The sequence below is a fragment of the Pantherophis guttatus genome, chromosome 3, assembly GCF_059756535.1.
Source record: "Pantherophis guttatus breed Tessera chromosome 3, ASM5975653v1, whole genome shotgun sequence".
Lineage (NCBI taxonomy): Eukaryota > Metazoa > Chordata > Lepidosauria > Squamata > Colubridae > Pantherophis > Pantherophis guttatus.
In genome coordinates this window covers 25,103,806-25,120,352 of record NC_142065.1, presented here as the reverse complement: position 1 = coordinate 25,120,352, position 16,547 = coordinate 25,103,806, and the positions used below count along the sequence as shown (strand labels likewise).

The following is a 16,547-nucleotide window of genomic DNA, read 5'->3' as shown; positions in this document are numbered from 1 at the left end:
GAGATGCGCCTTATCCCAGATAAGTAGAAGACAATTCATTTGGTTGTTTCTACTCTTGCATGATTAGAAGAATCACATAGAGCTATAACGGTGGAGCTTATAATCAAATTTATAAAATTTAATCACTGGTTAAATAATCCATCTCCTCTCTCTGTTTATATTAAAAAACCCAGTAAATTTACAAAAATGAAAGCATCCTTAAATTTTTTTAAATGATATCCATAATAATTTAATTCTTATGGGGAAATAATGGAATACTGTAAATATGTAATTTGTAATTGAATGGAGATAATTGCAAGCAACAATTGCCAACATTCACATTACTATCAAAATATCTTCCAGTGAATGGGTATCCTTTCTGATTGAAATGCTGAGTTTTTTTTTTCTTTCAAAAAAAACAACAACAACCTATAAAAGCCTGCAGGGCCCCAATTGGATTGGGGGCCACCAAACTCAGAGTGGGGGAAGGAAATCCTTTCACCATTTCCTTTGTTTCGAAAATAAACTCCTGCTCGCCCATGAGGGGGGGGGAGAAGCAAAATAGGAGCAGCTGGGGCACTGTGGCAGAAGTGGTTCTGTCTGCAGTCATTCTTTCACCTTCTTAAACTGTTATTTATATGAGAAGAGTGACCAAACCATGGTTACTTTGTACAAACCATGGGTAGAAATTGCATTTAAAATAACCCTCTTTAGTCACAAGTTCCTATTGTTTTTATTTGTTTCCTAGTACAATTTGATAGCTTATTAGTAACCTTGACTATCGCTAAGTGTTGTATCTTTTTATTCTTGATGAATGTATTTTATTCTCCTTATGTATACTGAGAGCATATACATCTAAAACAAATTTCTTGTGTGTCCAATCACACTTGGCCAATAAAGAATTCTATTCTATTCTATGTTCTGGGTCTGATGGTAATCCAAACTACAATATGGCTTAACTAAGTTTAATACAGAAACCTGAGTGACCATGTGGCTTAATCAAAAAACTACAGCAAATCATGATTTAGCATGAATGTGTGAATAATTATTGAATTATTCCATTGTTGAAATTATTCCATTGTTGAAACTAGCTGGATTTTATTGTGCTAGTGATTCTATTTCCATACTGTTCATATCAAGAACAGCACTCCCAAACAAATACAACTAAAATCTAGTTGATTCTCTGTGGGAAACATGTCTTGGCTCTGGGACTGTAACAGCACTGATGGTGACTGGGCATTCAGCCAAAATGACACACTCAGTCCCTGGAGAGAGGATTTGGTCATATATCAGACAGTAATTTAATAGCAGCAATAACTAGAGATCAGGCCTCAGAGTTCTGCTCTTTAAATCAACAAAATGGTTTATTGAACTAAAAGTAAAGGATCTAAAGTATGGGCAAAACAGAGTAATTGGAGCTTCTCTTAGGTAATCTGAATTGTTTTGAACGTAAGGAAAATTATCTTGCTATGGTAAACATGTTATTTAAGTATTAATAAAAATAAAGTGCTGAAAGGAATCTTGGAGCTTGATCTTCCTAATCTGGAATTATCTTGCATGCCTCAAAGAATGAAAAGTAAAAGGAAAGGAAAGTACCATTTTATTGGAAAAATTTATGTTGCTGAGAGCAAGCAAATGTTCAAGCTACAGACTAAAGCAGCTGAAAGAAACCCCTGCTGCAATCAGTGAATGAAGTCTCTTATCCTGTAATAAAAGGCAATTAAAATGCATGGCCTACTGCAGGCTGAGCCAATTGCTTTTCCGGGGTGTGGTTGTTTAGGTGGGGAGAGGAGTAAAAAGGAGAGGAAAAACAATGAAATAGGGAGAACCGGAAGGCAGAAATAGACTAAAGTAAGAGATGTTAATCAGCAGCTGTCTAAAGAAATAGAATAGTGAAAGATAAGTATGGGGGAATATAAAAAAAAAGGACAATACCAATCACAACCTTATAAAGAAACTAGAAACTTTTCCAATTGTTCTCTTTAAGAAGAGTTTCAAATACAACACCTACTACATAATATTAAGATGGAATAACATTTATAAAACACATGCTTTTTATAATGGCATAGTCTATTCCTGCTATATTAAAATTCTGAGCTCCACCAACCCACAGTTTAACACAAAATATACACACTTACGACTTATTGGTTCAATAATTTGATCAGTTTACGAGGTCTAATTCAGCTCATAGTCTTCTTAATATAAGAACCAGTCCTGCTTTCTTCATTTCAGCAATTTAATTTAGGGATATGCAAATAGTCTTTTTTTTTCTTCTGAATTTAGAGTTAGCAAGCATCAATTATCTAAGTGTGATTTAAGACCCAGCATTGCAAATCAGAAATCCCCTCCTATAACATTTACCCTCTGACACATAAAAATAAATATTAAAGAAATGGTGACCTTGGCTCAAAAGACAGAACCATAATGGCTAAGCTGCACTGAGACAGAACCGAAAGAATTGCACAATAAACAGAACACAAAATATCAAGAGGAAAAAAGGTTACATAAAATTTGACAGTTCAAATTTGTATTCTACAGAATAGCAAGAAAATTGCTGCAGATGGTTCACTACACCAGATGGAACACATGAAGAATGTTTCTGAAAGAAGGGAACACAATATGCATCCAATGTTGACAGACAAAAAACAGTATTTCAAAAACTAATCAGTAAGAGAAAAACATCAAGTTATACTGAAAGACTGGAAAAACTATACATTGGTATATGTTACCTTCAAGACATAATTAATTTGCACAATGAAAAAACAGTAATTTTAAAGCATGCAGGTGGGAAGATGTATTTCTTGAAAAGTAACATTCTCAGACATTACAGTGACTTTCTGAAGGTTTGTATCAGGGAAATCAAAAAGATAATATATACACTATCAGTCTTTTTTGTTTCTAAAAGGTTATGTTTTGCGGTAAAATTTCTAAGCAAAGACATGGATACAAAATTGAATGTAATTGAAATGATAAAAGAATAAATAATAAAGGATACTATATCAATCCAAGCTCAAAAGCAAGAGAGCAACAATGAATAAACAAAGTAAGAATTCCAAGAAGCTTTCACATAAGTCAATCACCTTGAGAAATAACATCAGTCTTGTTTGTACATAGCAGTAAAAAGGATAACTCGTTTACTACTAAATGAATACTACTTTTTCAATCCCACAGCAGCTTCTTTTTTTTTTTTAATTTAAAAACTTACTATTTAAAAAATCATGCCAAAGGAGACGGAGAAAACAAACTCAGGCACTAATTCTTAGTTACAAAATTCTGATACTATAGTGCAGGATTGTCAAACTCGATTTCATTGAGGGCCGCATCGGGATTGTGTTTGACCTTGGGGGCTGGGGTGGGTGTGGCCAGCTTGACTGACTCACTCGTGTCGGGGGCGTCTGTGGTGATCCAAGTGCTCTGCCAGTGAAAACGGTCTCCAGAGCTCCGTTTTCAGCTGCAAGTGTCTCCTGCCGCCCTCTGCCAGCGAAGCGGGCCGGTCCTTTGCTGTTTCTAGGGTGGCCCCATGGGCCAGATCTTAGCACCCAGCGGGCCAGATCCAGCCCCTGGGCCTTGAGTTTGACACCCCTGTTATAGGGTATCATTTTTGGAAGGAAAGGTATAGCAACGTTTCTTAATTTGCTCTCTCTTGATCTTATGCAGGAACAAAAAGTATTTTCTTCTTGGGAGGCAACCTTATAATACAACCTTATAATAATGATTTTATATTTTATTATCTACATTTTAAATAAGTATATCCCAGAATTCTTCTAGTAGTCCAAATTCAACATAAGCATTAAGGTAATTACACAACTGAATATGAAGATATTTTTTCCATGCGCATAATTTAGTAGTAACTGCAGCAATCTACAATGATGTCAAGATGTAAATGCCATCACTATGTACTTGAATCCTAATATTTCACCCAAGTATGTAAGTCTAGGCATTTGTATGCTTAGACTGCCACACATATTTCATCAGAGAAGGTTGTCCCTTCTCTGGACAACTGCTATCTCATTTGACCGGTGATCAATTATCTGAGTTAATATTCCAATATTGTAATAAAAGAATAAAGATACACAAATCACATTTGCACAAAATGTCATATTTTTCTCACTAGCCATGATAGGAGGATCTTCCTTTGGCAATCTGGAGGCTACTTAGCAGTTTTGGAGGAACAAAAGACAAAGTATGTGGAATGATAATTCTGTACGTATGGACAGGACCAGAATTTTCTATTCTTTCTCCGAGTTTGGTGGATAGGAATCTTTTTTTTTTAAACTTGTGTTAAATTTTAGGCCTGAGAAAACTGGGTCAAAATAGGATCCAGTGGCTAAAGCCAACAATTTTGAGGGCCTACAAATTGTCTACCCCTTGCCCTTAAAGAGCAGCACTTATTTAAATCTTTAATCATCCAACCTGGAGTAAGAGCCAGGAAACAAGGAACAGCTTTGGAGAATGAAGGTAAAAGACATATTGAAAAAAAAAATCCTCCCAAATTCTGGCCTGCTATGCTAACCAGAACCAGATGCATCAACTTTTCCTGTGTGAAAGATAACAATGCTATATGTATCCTGCTAAGTCAAGATTTTTAAACAATGGTTAGTTGAATAAGCTATGGTGACATGAAGTCAGCCATATTAAGGCTTTTCTCCAGCGTGGAGAAGGCATCTTTCATATTATACGTACACAAATACATGCATGCATTTACTCCCAAGAATCTGTTTGTTGTGAAGCAGACTTCTTCCAGATTTTTAATTTACAAATTTAAATGAATCTTAGATGTTTACCTAAATATACAGAAACTGTGGTACTACCAGTATATAATTTTAAATTACCATATTTCACTTATAAACTGATAAGGACCAACCATATAAACATACAATTAGAAAAAATTATATCTTGCACAGAAAAAGCATTAAAAATATTTCTGAAAAAAGACTCAAGTTTCACATTTGACGATGGCTGATAAAAATATAATCAATGTAGAAACTGAAATTGTACAACGAAGGGTTGATTAAGGTATGGCACTCAGTAAAATATGTTTCCCCCCGTTTCTCATGCATCTCATGAAGGGAGCTATATCGCAAAGTCTTATGCCTTCAAAAATATCAATAGTTGGAAAAGATGCTACTAGACTCAATTTTTTGTCACTACAAACCAACACAGCTCTCTCCCTATGTCATGATATCTTGCATATTATACATGCAGTAGTGATAACCATTATACAGGTAATCCTTGACTTACAACAGTTCATTTACTAACGGTTCGAAGTTACAACAGCACTGAAAAAAGTGACTTATGATTGTTTTCACACAACTGTTGCAATATCCCCATGATTATGTAATCAAAATTCAGACACTTAGTAACTGACTCGCATTTATGACCTTTGCAGTGTCCCGGGGATCATGTGATCACCTTTTGCAACCTTCTGACAAGCAAAATCAATGGGAAAGCCAGAGTCACTTAACAACCATTTAACAATTGCAGTGATTCACTTAACAGCTGTGGCAAGGAAGATCGTAAAATAGGGCAAAATTCACTTAGTAAATGTCATACTTAGCAACAAAAATTACAACCTCAATTGTGGTTGTAAGTTGAGGACTACCAGTATCTTATACTTGAGGCTTACCAACAAGCCTGCTGACCCAGAAAAATGAGTACACTAATGTAATGCACTTCACTCAATCTATAGTAAAGATGTACTTTTAAAATAGTTTTTAAAAAGTTTTATTTTTACATTTGACATTTTCTGTATTAATTCAACACTATTTCACAATAGTGAAATTTTTGCTGTAAAGTCTGGTGGGCAGTGTGTTATATAAATATAAAGCTTCCTTTAAATTGAGCTTGATTCTTGGTGACTTCATCAACATACTGTATTCAGGAAGTTTTCTTAGCTGCAGTAAAGAAGTGGTTTGCCACTGCTTCCAGATTTCTTTTTATGTTTTTAACTTTCAAGTTTAGTCTAGAGCTCTGGTGTTTCCCCCCAAATAAGACATCCCCTGATAATAAGCCCAATCAGGCTTTTGAGCACATGGCAATAAGGCCAAGCGCTTATTTCAGGGTTCAAAAAAATATAAGACAGGGTCTTATTTTGGGGGAAACACGGTATAATACATAGATTCCTACTGGACCATTATCTGTCATGCTATAAATTGTAGTAACACACAGTACTTTGCCACAGAATTTCATCAACCTTTGTTATGACACTAGTTAAACCTCAAGCATCCTACTTTGCTGAGACAATAAACCTAATGCTTTTTCTAAAGGAGTGCTCTGGGTATTTCCTTCCTTCCTATTTTTGCATTATCTAATAATATATTGTGACATTAAGTTGCATTCGCATGTGATTGTACTATACCAGTTTTACTTAGGATTAGCTTCTTTAATGGCATTCCCACATAGAAACATACATCCTCAAGGAGAGTGTTAATTTAGAAACTTTCTTTCTGATGTAAATGTTTAATATAAATCATGATTTTTCAGGTGCACTGTACACTGGCAATTTTAACAAGCACATCCAGATGCTCTACAGGCTTAATAACCCCACAATTACTCATCTGGTATAGCTGTTGCTGAAAATCAAGAACCTAGCTTCCATGTATTTAAATATCTCAGATTAGGAATGGGTGGTATATACTTTTGATCTTGCTAGGATTGGTAATTGAAAATTATATAAATTATTTCATTATTAAAGTATATATATAAAGTACAGATGGGACAAGAAGTATGAAGGCATGCATACATAAGCAATTATAGAAGTTTTATCAGCATTCTCAGGATTATATTATATTTATTCAATTGAAAGCTGCTTTGAGGATAAGCAGTGATGAGAGCTAGCTGTTTTACTATTTGCATTATCTAATATTATGTGAATGGATGTCAAACTGTTACAATAACCTGTGCTGTAAAAGTAGACAACATTAAGAGATTGTACAGTGACTGCATGAGAAGGAATGATTACAAATTGAGACTATAACATCAAATCCTTTCCTCTTCTATTGTTTCTCCATCTCTTCCTCCCAATTCCTTTTCTTCAGGAGAGGTTGTGAGGGAAAGCAGCAGGCAAAAATGTTCTATATAGCCTACTTAAAAATTGCCCACATTACAGCATTGCTTCTTAAGGTGACACAATCAATTTCAAAGACATTAATCTGCAGCTGCTTCTGCATATATGGTTTGCCCTTGATTCAAAGTAAAAAGACTTATTTTTAATATTGACAAAATAATTTTCTATTTTCAAAACAATCTTCTGCTTGCTATAAGCACATATCATTGAGTTTTTAACTGTTTATTTCCTATAATTCATATGTCACCCCTATCACAGATTCTTGTATCATCCTCATGTTTGCAGTTTGCAATATCCATATGACATAGTTGTTCTGTTAATAGAAAACTTCTGCTGTCTCTTCTAAAACCAATCAACCTATATTAGCAAAAAGAAATTTTGTATCAATTGTCTCACATATCAACACATTAAGTTATTATCAGGTCTCTTATATAAATGCAACCAACTTAACTTGATTTATACTTTATTCCTTGTAAACACACATACTGGTTTTGACTGTGTATGTCTTATAGAGCTTATTTGCAGACTCAGCTCTCCCCAGATAAATTCATGGAGGGATTCTTTATAGGTGAAAAGGAAATTTAATGGTAAAACTTTGGGATTACATCCAGTTGTTGTCCCTCCTCTGATGGAAGTATTTTACATCAAGCAGGGATTTTGCTCCATTCAACAGTGGGGGAGACATTTTTAGCAATTTCTTCCTCCTCTCCTTAGCCTGCTCAGCAAAAGGTTGGGAGACCCTTTGAAGTATTATGGAAGGAAAGTCATTTAAATACTCTGTATTTTGCTTGAAACAGCTTTGTTGCTGTAATCAGATTTTGGTCTCTTTGTAAGCACTAAATGCAAAACCATATTCTCAAGTTTTGTACTTTTCTGGTCCTACAACCGACAGTGAAGTAGATATTTACTTTAAATTCCCAGCGCTCCTTATGGTGGAATATTGTATTTTAATGCTTGTTCCATAGAAATTAGCATTGTCAGAAGAAGCAATTTTGACTGATTGACCTTTAAAGAAATAAAAGAAAATCATGGTACCGTGTTTCTCCAAAAAGACGACCCACCTTGAAAAGAAGCCCTATCACATTTTTGAGCGCATGTGATCAAATTAAGCCCCTCACAAAATTAGCCCTAATTAAGACCCCACCCACCCCAGGGTACATAGGGTGAGGCAAGGCACACAGGTAAAAAATGAGTTAGGGTGGGAATGGGGGTGGGTGGTGAAGCTGCCTTACTTACCAGGCCTTGCACACCCCGACACCTGCCTCGCCTTCTGTGGCCACTTGCACGCATCGCCCAGGCCTGTTTCACCTTCAGATGCCTGCCAGAAGGCATCTGCAGCTGATAACGGAGCTCCGGATCAATTCAGAGTTCTGTTATTGGCTGCAGTTGCCTTTCAGCAGGCATCTGAAGACAAAACAGAGGCAGGGCCAAGCGTGTGAGTGGTGGCAAGTGGATACAGAAGAAGTGGGCCAGCAGCAGGTTCCTGCTGGGTGGGGCTGTCAGTGCCACTGCTGCGAGGTGAGTCAATAATTAGAATCCTCCAAAAAGAAGGCCTAGCCATTTTTTCAGGGGTCAAAATAAGACCCAGCCTTCTTTTTGGAGAAACATGGTATCTTTTACTCAACTTTCACATACATAAAAACATTCCAAGCTAGGCCATTTTATATGAAGCCACCTTATAGTCTTTTACATTTCTAACTATATAGACAGAAATATTTCAGCCCTGAACTTAGAATTTTTTTGTGATCACAAACAGAGTAACAAAACCCATGTTTCTATTTCTTTCAAACCTTTCTAGAGTTATTGGATGAGGTGGGGTATAATTTTGATTATTAACCTTTTTCTCTCTTGCACAAATACTTAATGAGTGTTAATGTTGCAAATAAAATCAAATTACCTTTTACTTGTCCTGAAAATAAATAATAGCAATATTGAAAACTTTTATTTGGGAGTAAATACTACTCTGATCAATTAAATATTATTTCTATGAATCTGTATGCTCACTCTTGGTATATGGGCCTTTAGGTTGCAGTACTTAAATTTCAATTAAATTCTAGGTTAACTCACTTTTATCATACGGACATATATACCAAAATAAAGGCATTAGATAGTTGTTATTTAAGTGTCACCCTCAGTTTTTATGCTCTTTGATAACCAGTATTTCATCCATGGAGCTAAGTAGGCATAAAGATACTCCAAGGATGAGGAGAGTATTAAAGAGTTTTAGCAGTTGCTTTGGTTTCCTCCCTTTAACAGAAATGTAGCACCCTCTAGTGTTTCTTCACTTTGGATTCAAAGGAAGTTTAAATAAGAGCAAAGGCAATGGAATAACATTTGAAACAGGCTTCTGTAGAATACTTTAAAAATTGTGTTCTGTGGAGAATACCTCAAGAGAAAGCCATCTATGAACCTAATACAAATTATGCAAAGTTTACCCTACTTCTAGAAAGGGTGAACTATTTTGAAGTGTACCACTTAGAATAGGCACTGAATACGTGTTGACATTTCCTATATTTGCACTTATTCACAAACATTCAAAATCAGCAAAACTAGAGACATAGCTAAAACATGATAAGAAGACAAAAAAAGTATTGGTCCGGTATCAGATCCCTAAGGAGAAATCCAAATTACCTCATTATACTCCTATCATAATATAACATTTCCTTAATATCAATCTTGACTTCTAGCAGTTCCATAAATATATTCATGTAGTTTGCCTGACAACATATAGAAGTGTTTCTAGGGGGCTTTTTTCACCAAGGTATTTTTTAAACTTCCAAGTCTATCCTACATAAAACATGTAAAATTCCAGTTATCTCAAATTCAATCTGACATTTTCTTTTAACATGGAGGACAGGAAGAGAAAGTTCTGTCTCCTTTCCTGATAGCTTTCTTTTGTTTTCTGTTTAAAACATTATTAATGTAATCCTGAAAACTTATATTTAATTGCTACGGCAACATATTGCCATTAATTTACGAAAACAAAGAATGTGCAGTCACTGGTACTGGCTAGTAGTTATATTAGCCTGTAACTCTTGTGTTGTCAATCTTAAGGCATACAGTATACTGTACGTAAGAAAGAACTAGTGCAATACAATTATTTGGAAGACTTCACTGCTAAATATTATGTCTACTCTGCTTGTTACAATGTTTTCAACTGCAATTCTTTAAAACTTAAAACTACATAGCTATTTTTAATCACACAATTTGAAAGTATAATATTGAGTCAAGAAACAAACAAGGACCCACTAATTCAGCCTTAGTAAAAAAAATTTTCTATGAACTAGTGTAAGTTGAAAATTAACCCACTGAGAGTGTTACATTTCATGAGCTGCTGTTTTCTCTCTCATTTTTAAAGCCTGGTTTGAATTTATCTGACTACTGTAAGTCTAAAAACAAATACACCCGATGCCTCCTGACAGTTTCTTCTTGCGAGATAATTAGATATAGTGTCCAGGTAATGTGTGAGGGAGCATACCTTTACTTCATTTTAAGCCTAATGTAATTAGTTTCATATCTTATTTAAGTCCCTGCTTTTTTAACTTGAGTTTTGGGTTTATAATTACATCATGACAAACACAAACAGTAAATGCTATGGTTGCCATTGACTTAGAGCAGGAATATTTGCTGTAATGCAGATCATTTTCAAGGTAAGTTAGGATTAATAAGAATAAGAGAAAGAATACAATCTTAACACTGCCGTTTTACTGACAAAGGAGTCCAACATAACTTGATGTAGCTGATTTCTAATAAAGTGCTTTTAGGATGCCTTTGTAACAAACTGATCTAATTATATGATTTGCTGAAGACCTCACAAATCTTATTATGTTAGAAAACTGTAAGATTTACAGTTTAAAAATTAGCCATATGCACAACTGCCTTTTTAAAAATGAACTAATATAGCTATTAAATGTTAAAAGTACAAATCTTACTTCAAATCACTATTTCTCTATTGAATTATAAAAACCCATAAAACATATGAATCTGCCGATGCACAGATTCAGAATTGTCAAAGATGTTCAACTGGTGACAAATTTTGTTATGCAAATTTATTATGGTTTACTGATTTCAAGAAAATTACATCTTAGTTAAGAAGTTATGGCTTCAGGGATTTACAATTGCCAAGCAATTATTAGCTCCAGGGGAAAATATTAACCAATGATCATGGGCATTGTTTAGCCAAGGCCTTACCTCCCAAGATTTGGGGCCTGATGGCTCAGCGGTTAAAGATGCTGAGCTTGTCAGTTGGAAAGCTGTCAGCCCAGGTTCAACATCTAAGTGCCACATGATGGGGTGATCTCCCATTATTTGCCCTACCCAGCTCCTGTCCATCTAGCAGTTTGAAAGCAGGCAATTGCGAGTAGATAAATAGGTATCACTTTGGTGGGAAAATAAGTGTTCTGTGTGCCTCAGTGTATAGTCATGCTGGCCACATGATCACAGAAGTTTTTTTAGACAACGTTCACTCCCTTGGTTAAGAAACAGAGATAAGCACTAATCCCTAGAGTCAGAGACAACTGATCAGAGGAAACCTTTACCTTTACCCAAGCTTTTAAATCAGAATTGGGAACTGATAGCTCTATAATCCTGAAATTACCTTTCCAAGACTGCCTCGTTAAAATTCAGAGCTAAGATACTAAATAACAGTACAGTAATATTATTTGTATTATTTTGGCTGGAAATTAACTAAGTCTCCAAATCAAGTAATTCTTTAAAACAGAAGAATCTCTTTTTCAAAAAGATTTTAACAGGTGCTACACTGGTTGTAGTGTTGCATTAAGAGTGGGAAGAACCAAATTCTACTCCATCGTCAAATATGACTTAGGGCCTATGATTCCCTTTCAGTCCAACTTACATCATAAGATCATTCTTTTAGGAAAAAACAAGAATATGGATCACTTTGTAAGTTACCTTGAGCTCCTGAATGAAACACAAGCTAATACCTGACCCTAATAACTAAATCATAGAAAAGCTGGGCATTTGGATATAGTTGATAGTTGCATTTGAGATTATCAGGAAATCCTGGGGCTTTTGACTAGATTGGGCAGTAGACAGTGGTAATCTATTTTGCTGTCAAGAATACTGATGTCAAGAAAACACAAGGATAGATCAATGTAATCTATAAGAATTCAGATTGACTTAGTTAAGAAGTTATGGCAAATTAAGAAATTATTAAGTAAAATATGGTGCAAATCGAGCTAAATACCTGGCCTTGAACTGCCTCGATGCCACTCTATATAAACTGTGGTCAAAACAACAGTCACAAAGCTACCAGATTTGATTTGCAATAATCCAGATAACCACCAGAGGATAACAAGAGGAAGAAAAAAAAAATCTGCTATTTAGTAGTCATCTTGTTTTTTTTAATAGTCCATATCCAGTAATTCTATTGAAAAGCATTACGTGTAAATCAAAGAGCAAATTGTAAAAAACAAGCCAATCTTTTCCTTCAATTGCCACTTTAACTGTTTAGTAAACTATTCTTCTGATTTTGGGTATCAAACTTGTTATCCTTATTTATACCTATTTTGCAGTTAACATAAATTTCTAGATTCAGTGTTTGAAAGTGAATGTTTCAGCCATTTTTATACTAATATGTGTGTATACATTACATATTTGTATTAATATATATACAAATATATATATACAAATATACAATAAGATATACTTTTATCCTTTAACTTAGTTTTGGCTATTTTAGGGTGGTGGTACTTACCCCATCATGACAACCAAGTTCTAAAATTTTCTTTTCGTCTGGAAAGTGGCTTGGATAAGTATGTTTTTAGATTCTAGATACAGAAAAAGGAAAATCAACAAAACTCAGCTAATTTTCTTTATTGTATGATCTTATGTAGTAACATTTACATAGGTAAAACTATTGCTAAAGAGACATACAATGAAATATTATCTTTAGAACAGAAAATAATCACAGCAATTGTCCCTTTGCAATAAAAGCAAAGTAAATGGCATATAATTTCTTCTGTCCCTTTGTAGATTTCATTCATTTCTTTTTGTTTATACTGTAATTAATTTTAAAAAGGTATGTGAGCAAGAGTAAAGAGTAAAGAAGTGGCATAAATATGTAAGAGTAAAGAATCTTACATATTTATGCCACTTATACTGCTGAATGCTTGCCCAAAAGCTGCAATGTTTTTTCCCCCCACATTTAGATGAATTCGCAAGATGGCTATAGTCCAGGTTTTTTTTAAAAATAGAATATCTGATTAAATGCCTATTTATAATTCAAATTATATAGCCCCCCAATTCACATATAGTGACTCTGGATGGGATACAGCAATAAAAAGCCACAGTTTAATCCTCCTTCAATGTTATTTATGGGTTAACTGATGAATTAGTAATCCTTAAATTGCTTCTACTTGCCATGCTTTTCCTTTGGTTATATTCATTTTGGAAAATACAAAAGAATGCACTTATACTTATATAATGTGTAAAGTCAATCAAAGCAGAATGAACCCAAAATCTAGCATTGCCAAGAGTTAAATCGTATGCCCCAGCCCCCTTCTCTCAGCTTTTTATTTTCAATGAAAGAGATAATAGTCCATATACCTCATATATATAGAAATGGATGTAAAAGAACAAGATTCAACAAGCATGAACATAATGAAATCAACATGGAACAAATAAATAGGTAACCCAAAAGGCTACATATTGTATTTACTGTACTCCCTTGGGGTGAATCCTATTAACTCAAAAAAGTTTATTTCTGCATAGACTCATATAGATTTGCATTGTACACCACAATTCTATACTGTAGTCAATTCCCAGGTCACTGATGTTTCTCCTCAGTTTTCACCCTTAGGGATCTGACAAGCTACTTCAGATGAATTATTGGAATAATCTAACATTATATTCTACTTACAAAAGATTGCTGAGATAATATTATTTTCAAGCACGTTGAATGTTCTAGAGCACAGGTAGTCCTCAACTTATAATCACAATTGAGCCCAACCTTTATGTTGCTAAGTGATAAATTTGCTAAGTGAGTTATGCCCCATTTTACGACTTTTTTTACCACATTTGTTAAGTGAACCACTGCAGTTAATACCATGGTTGTTAAGTGAATCTGGCTTCCCCATTGACTTTGCTTATCAAAAGGTTGCAAAATCACATGACCCAGGGATGCTGTAATAATAAATATGAACCAGTTGTCAAGTATCTGAATGTAAATCACATGATCATGGGGATGCTGCAATGATAATAAATGTGGTCATGTCACTTTTTTTCAGTGCTATTGTAACTTTGAACGGTCATTAAATGAACTGTTGTAAGTCGAGGACTACCTGTACTTTGTACAGTAACCAAATATTACCTACCATTCTAAGAGACAACAAACCTCTAGCTCTTCAGCACAAGTCTGTATAATGTATTATTTATCAATACCTTAGATCATTGTTTGCTTTAATATCCACAGAATTGAACCTCGGATTTTCTCCAAGGAATCTTGGAAGGAGCTACTAGACAGAAGCAGCAAAGATGATATTAGAGACTAGCTCCGTATTTATTTTTATTTATTTGTATCCCACCTTTATTATTTTTTATAAATACCTCAAGGCAGCAAGTATAACCAACACATCTTCCTCCTCCTATTTCTCCAACAACCACATATTGCCCTCTTTCCCTCCATTTGACCCAAGAGAAGATCCTGTAATTTAATCCTACTTTGATGGTCATTTTCCATCTTTACAGGTTAAAAAAAAATCTGTACAGTAGTAAACCTCTAAAAAGGGCCTCAAGTAAGGCTCAACTCCTGGCAATTGTATCCTTATTGCTTTCTTGACTTTCTTGTACATAAAATTTTATTTTTTAATTGCAAGCTCATTAACTGTGATTTTGTGGTTATGACAGCCATGATTTACAGAATTTACCCAATTGGCTGAGTTTCTTTTAAATAATGAGCCATAAACTAACTATAGAAGTCATATCTGCACAAGACTAAGCAAGGTAATATTATGAAAGCCACAAATATCATCTGAAATGGCACAAAACACTGTGGAGTTATGATGGAGAATCTAAAGGACACGAGGGAGGGAGGTATAAGTAATTTACCTCCAAAATAGCGCTCTCTTCTGGGTTTAGAGAGAGCTGGAAGCCTAGGGAACCTTTTGAAACCCTTTTCCATTCTTCAGATATGAAAATGGGAGGCTAGGGCTGCTACAAAATGGAATTTCTCCAACCCCACTGTTATAGAAACAGAAAAGGGATGGAGCAAAGTTTTCCGCTACCCTACCTGCCATCAGGCCAGAACAGAAATATTTTTAACTGCAAAAAAAGTAGGTACTGTCATAAATGTGTCTGGAAGGCCAGCCTAAGAACAACTAGACACAAGAACAGTTTTTTTTCCCTAATGCCATCATTCCGCTAAACAAATAATTCCCTCCACACTATCAAACTAATTACTAAGTCTGCATTACTATTAATCTTCTCATCGTTCCTATCACCCATCTCTTCCCACTTATGACTATATGACTGTAACCTTGTTGCTGGTATCCTTAAGATTTATATTGACTGTTTCCTAATGTGATTTGATTGCTTATTTGTTCCCTATGACTACCATTAAGTGTTGTACCTTATGATTCTTGATGAATGCATCTTTTCTTTTATGTACATCGAGAGCATATGCACCAAGACAAATTCCTTGTGTGTCCAATCACACTTGGCCAATAAAGAATTCTATTCTGTTCTATTCTACTCTAAGATGGCCCCTCCTAGTATAACCAAAGCTGAAATTTGGTTTTAGTGCTCTTTTGTTTAGAATGTAGTTCAGTGTTCTAAACCTGGGGATATGGTTTGTTTGTAAATAGTACTAAAATAAGTTACAAATGCTGACCAACAATTTCCATTGATTTCTGAAATTGAGAATGGTTGCACTGGAGTTTCCTCAAACAGGTCATAGCTTCAGATTGGCTGAAAGTTTCAATAAATGACTAACAATTTTCTTGGATGTTTATGAATAAAGCAATTAGAAACTTTATTTCAAATTATAAGTGTATGGGGGGGGGGAAATCCAGACTTAAATAAAAATAGCATGTGATCTTAAATATACATAGGACCTTAAGCTTGCTCCCACTAGCAGTGATTTCCTTAGGTTGCAAGTTTGTCTTTCCAATCTTGTCAGCGAGTGTATTTTTTTCCCTTTCTCTGTCGTTGGATATGCTTATTCTCTCCCCTTCCCAAGAGCAAAGGCCATGCTTTGCTACTTACGTGAAGGATTCGCTTTTTTAAATGGAGTCGGGTGAATTTTTTCAAAAAATAAATGAGTTTCCCCCCAGACACGCATTTGCTTCGAACCAGGAGGCGCATTCAATCGCATTTAACTTCACCTCCTCTTACATAGCCTCATTCATTTAGATTCAGACGCTGCTGAACCATAAAGGAACCACACGGGCAGGATTAATCCGATATATCAGACTAAAATGGGATTGACTTGTTTAGAGTTCAGGATATCGTGCAAACACACCCACTAAAGTGTTCTTTTGAGAAA

At 35.0% G+C, this 16,547-nt stretch overlaps 1 protein-coding gene across 4 annotated transcripts in view; it reads right to left on the bottom strand.

Moving 5' to 3' along the window:
* ZMYND8 (zinc finger MYND-type containing 8) overlaps positions 1-16,547 on the bottom strand; it is a 98,865-nt gene that overhangs the window by 81,393 nt on the left and 925 nt on the right. For 2 of the 4 annotated variants that reach the window (XM_034413837.3, XM_087889140.1), the window contains exon 2: positions 12,762-12,834. The exons of 1 other annotated variant lie outside the window; for it this stretch is intronic. In XM_034413837.3, the coding sequence (XP_034269728.2) occupies positions 12,762-12,769 (8 nt within the window). In that variant the 5' untranslated portion in view covers positions 12,770-12,834. Of the gene's footprint in view, positions 1-12,761; positions 12,835-14,446; positions 14,522-16,547 lie in introns of those variants that run through there. One more of the 4 variants, XM_034413836.2, reaches the window with a different exon arrangement.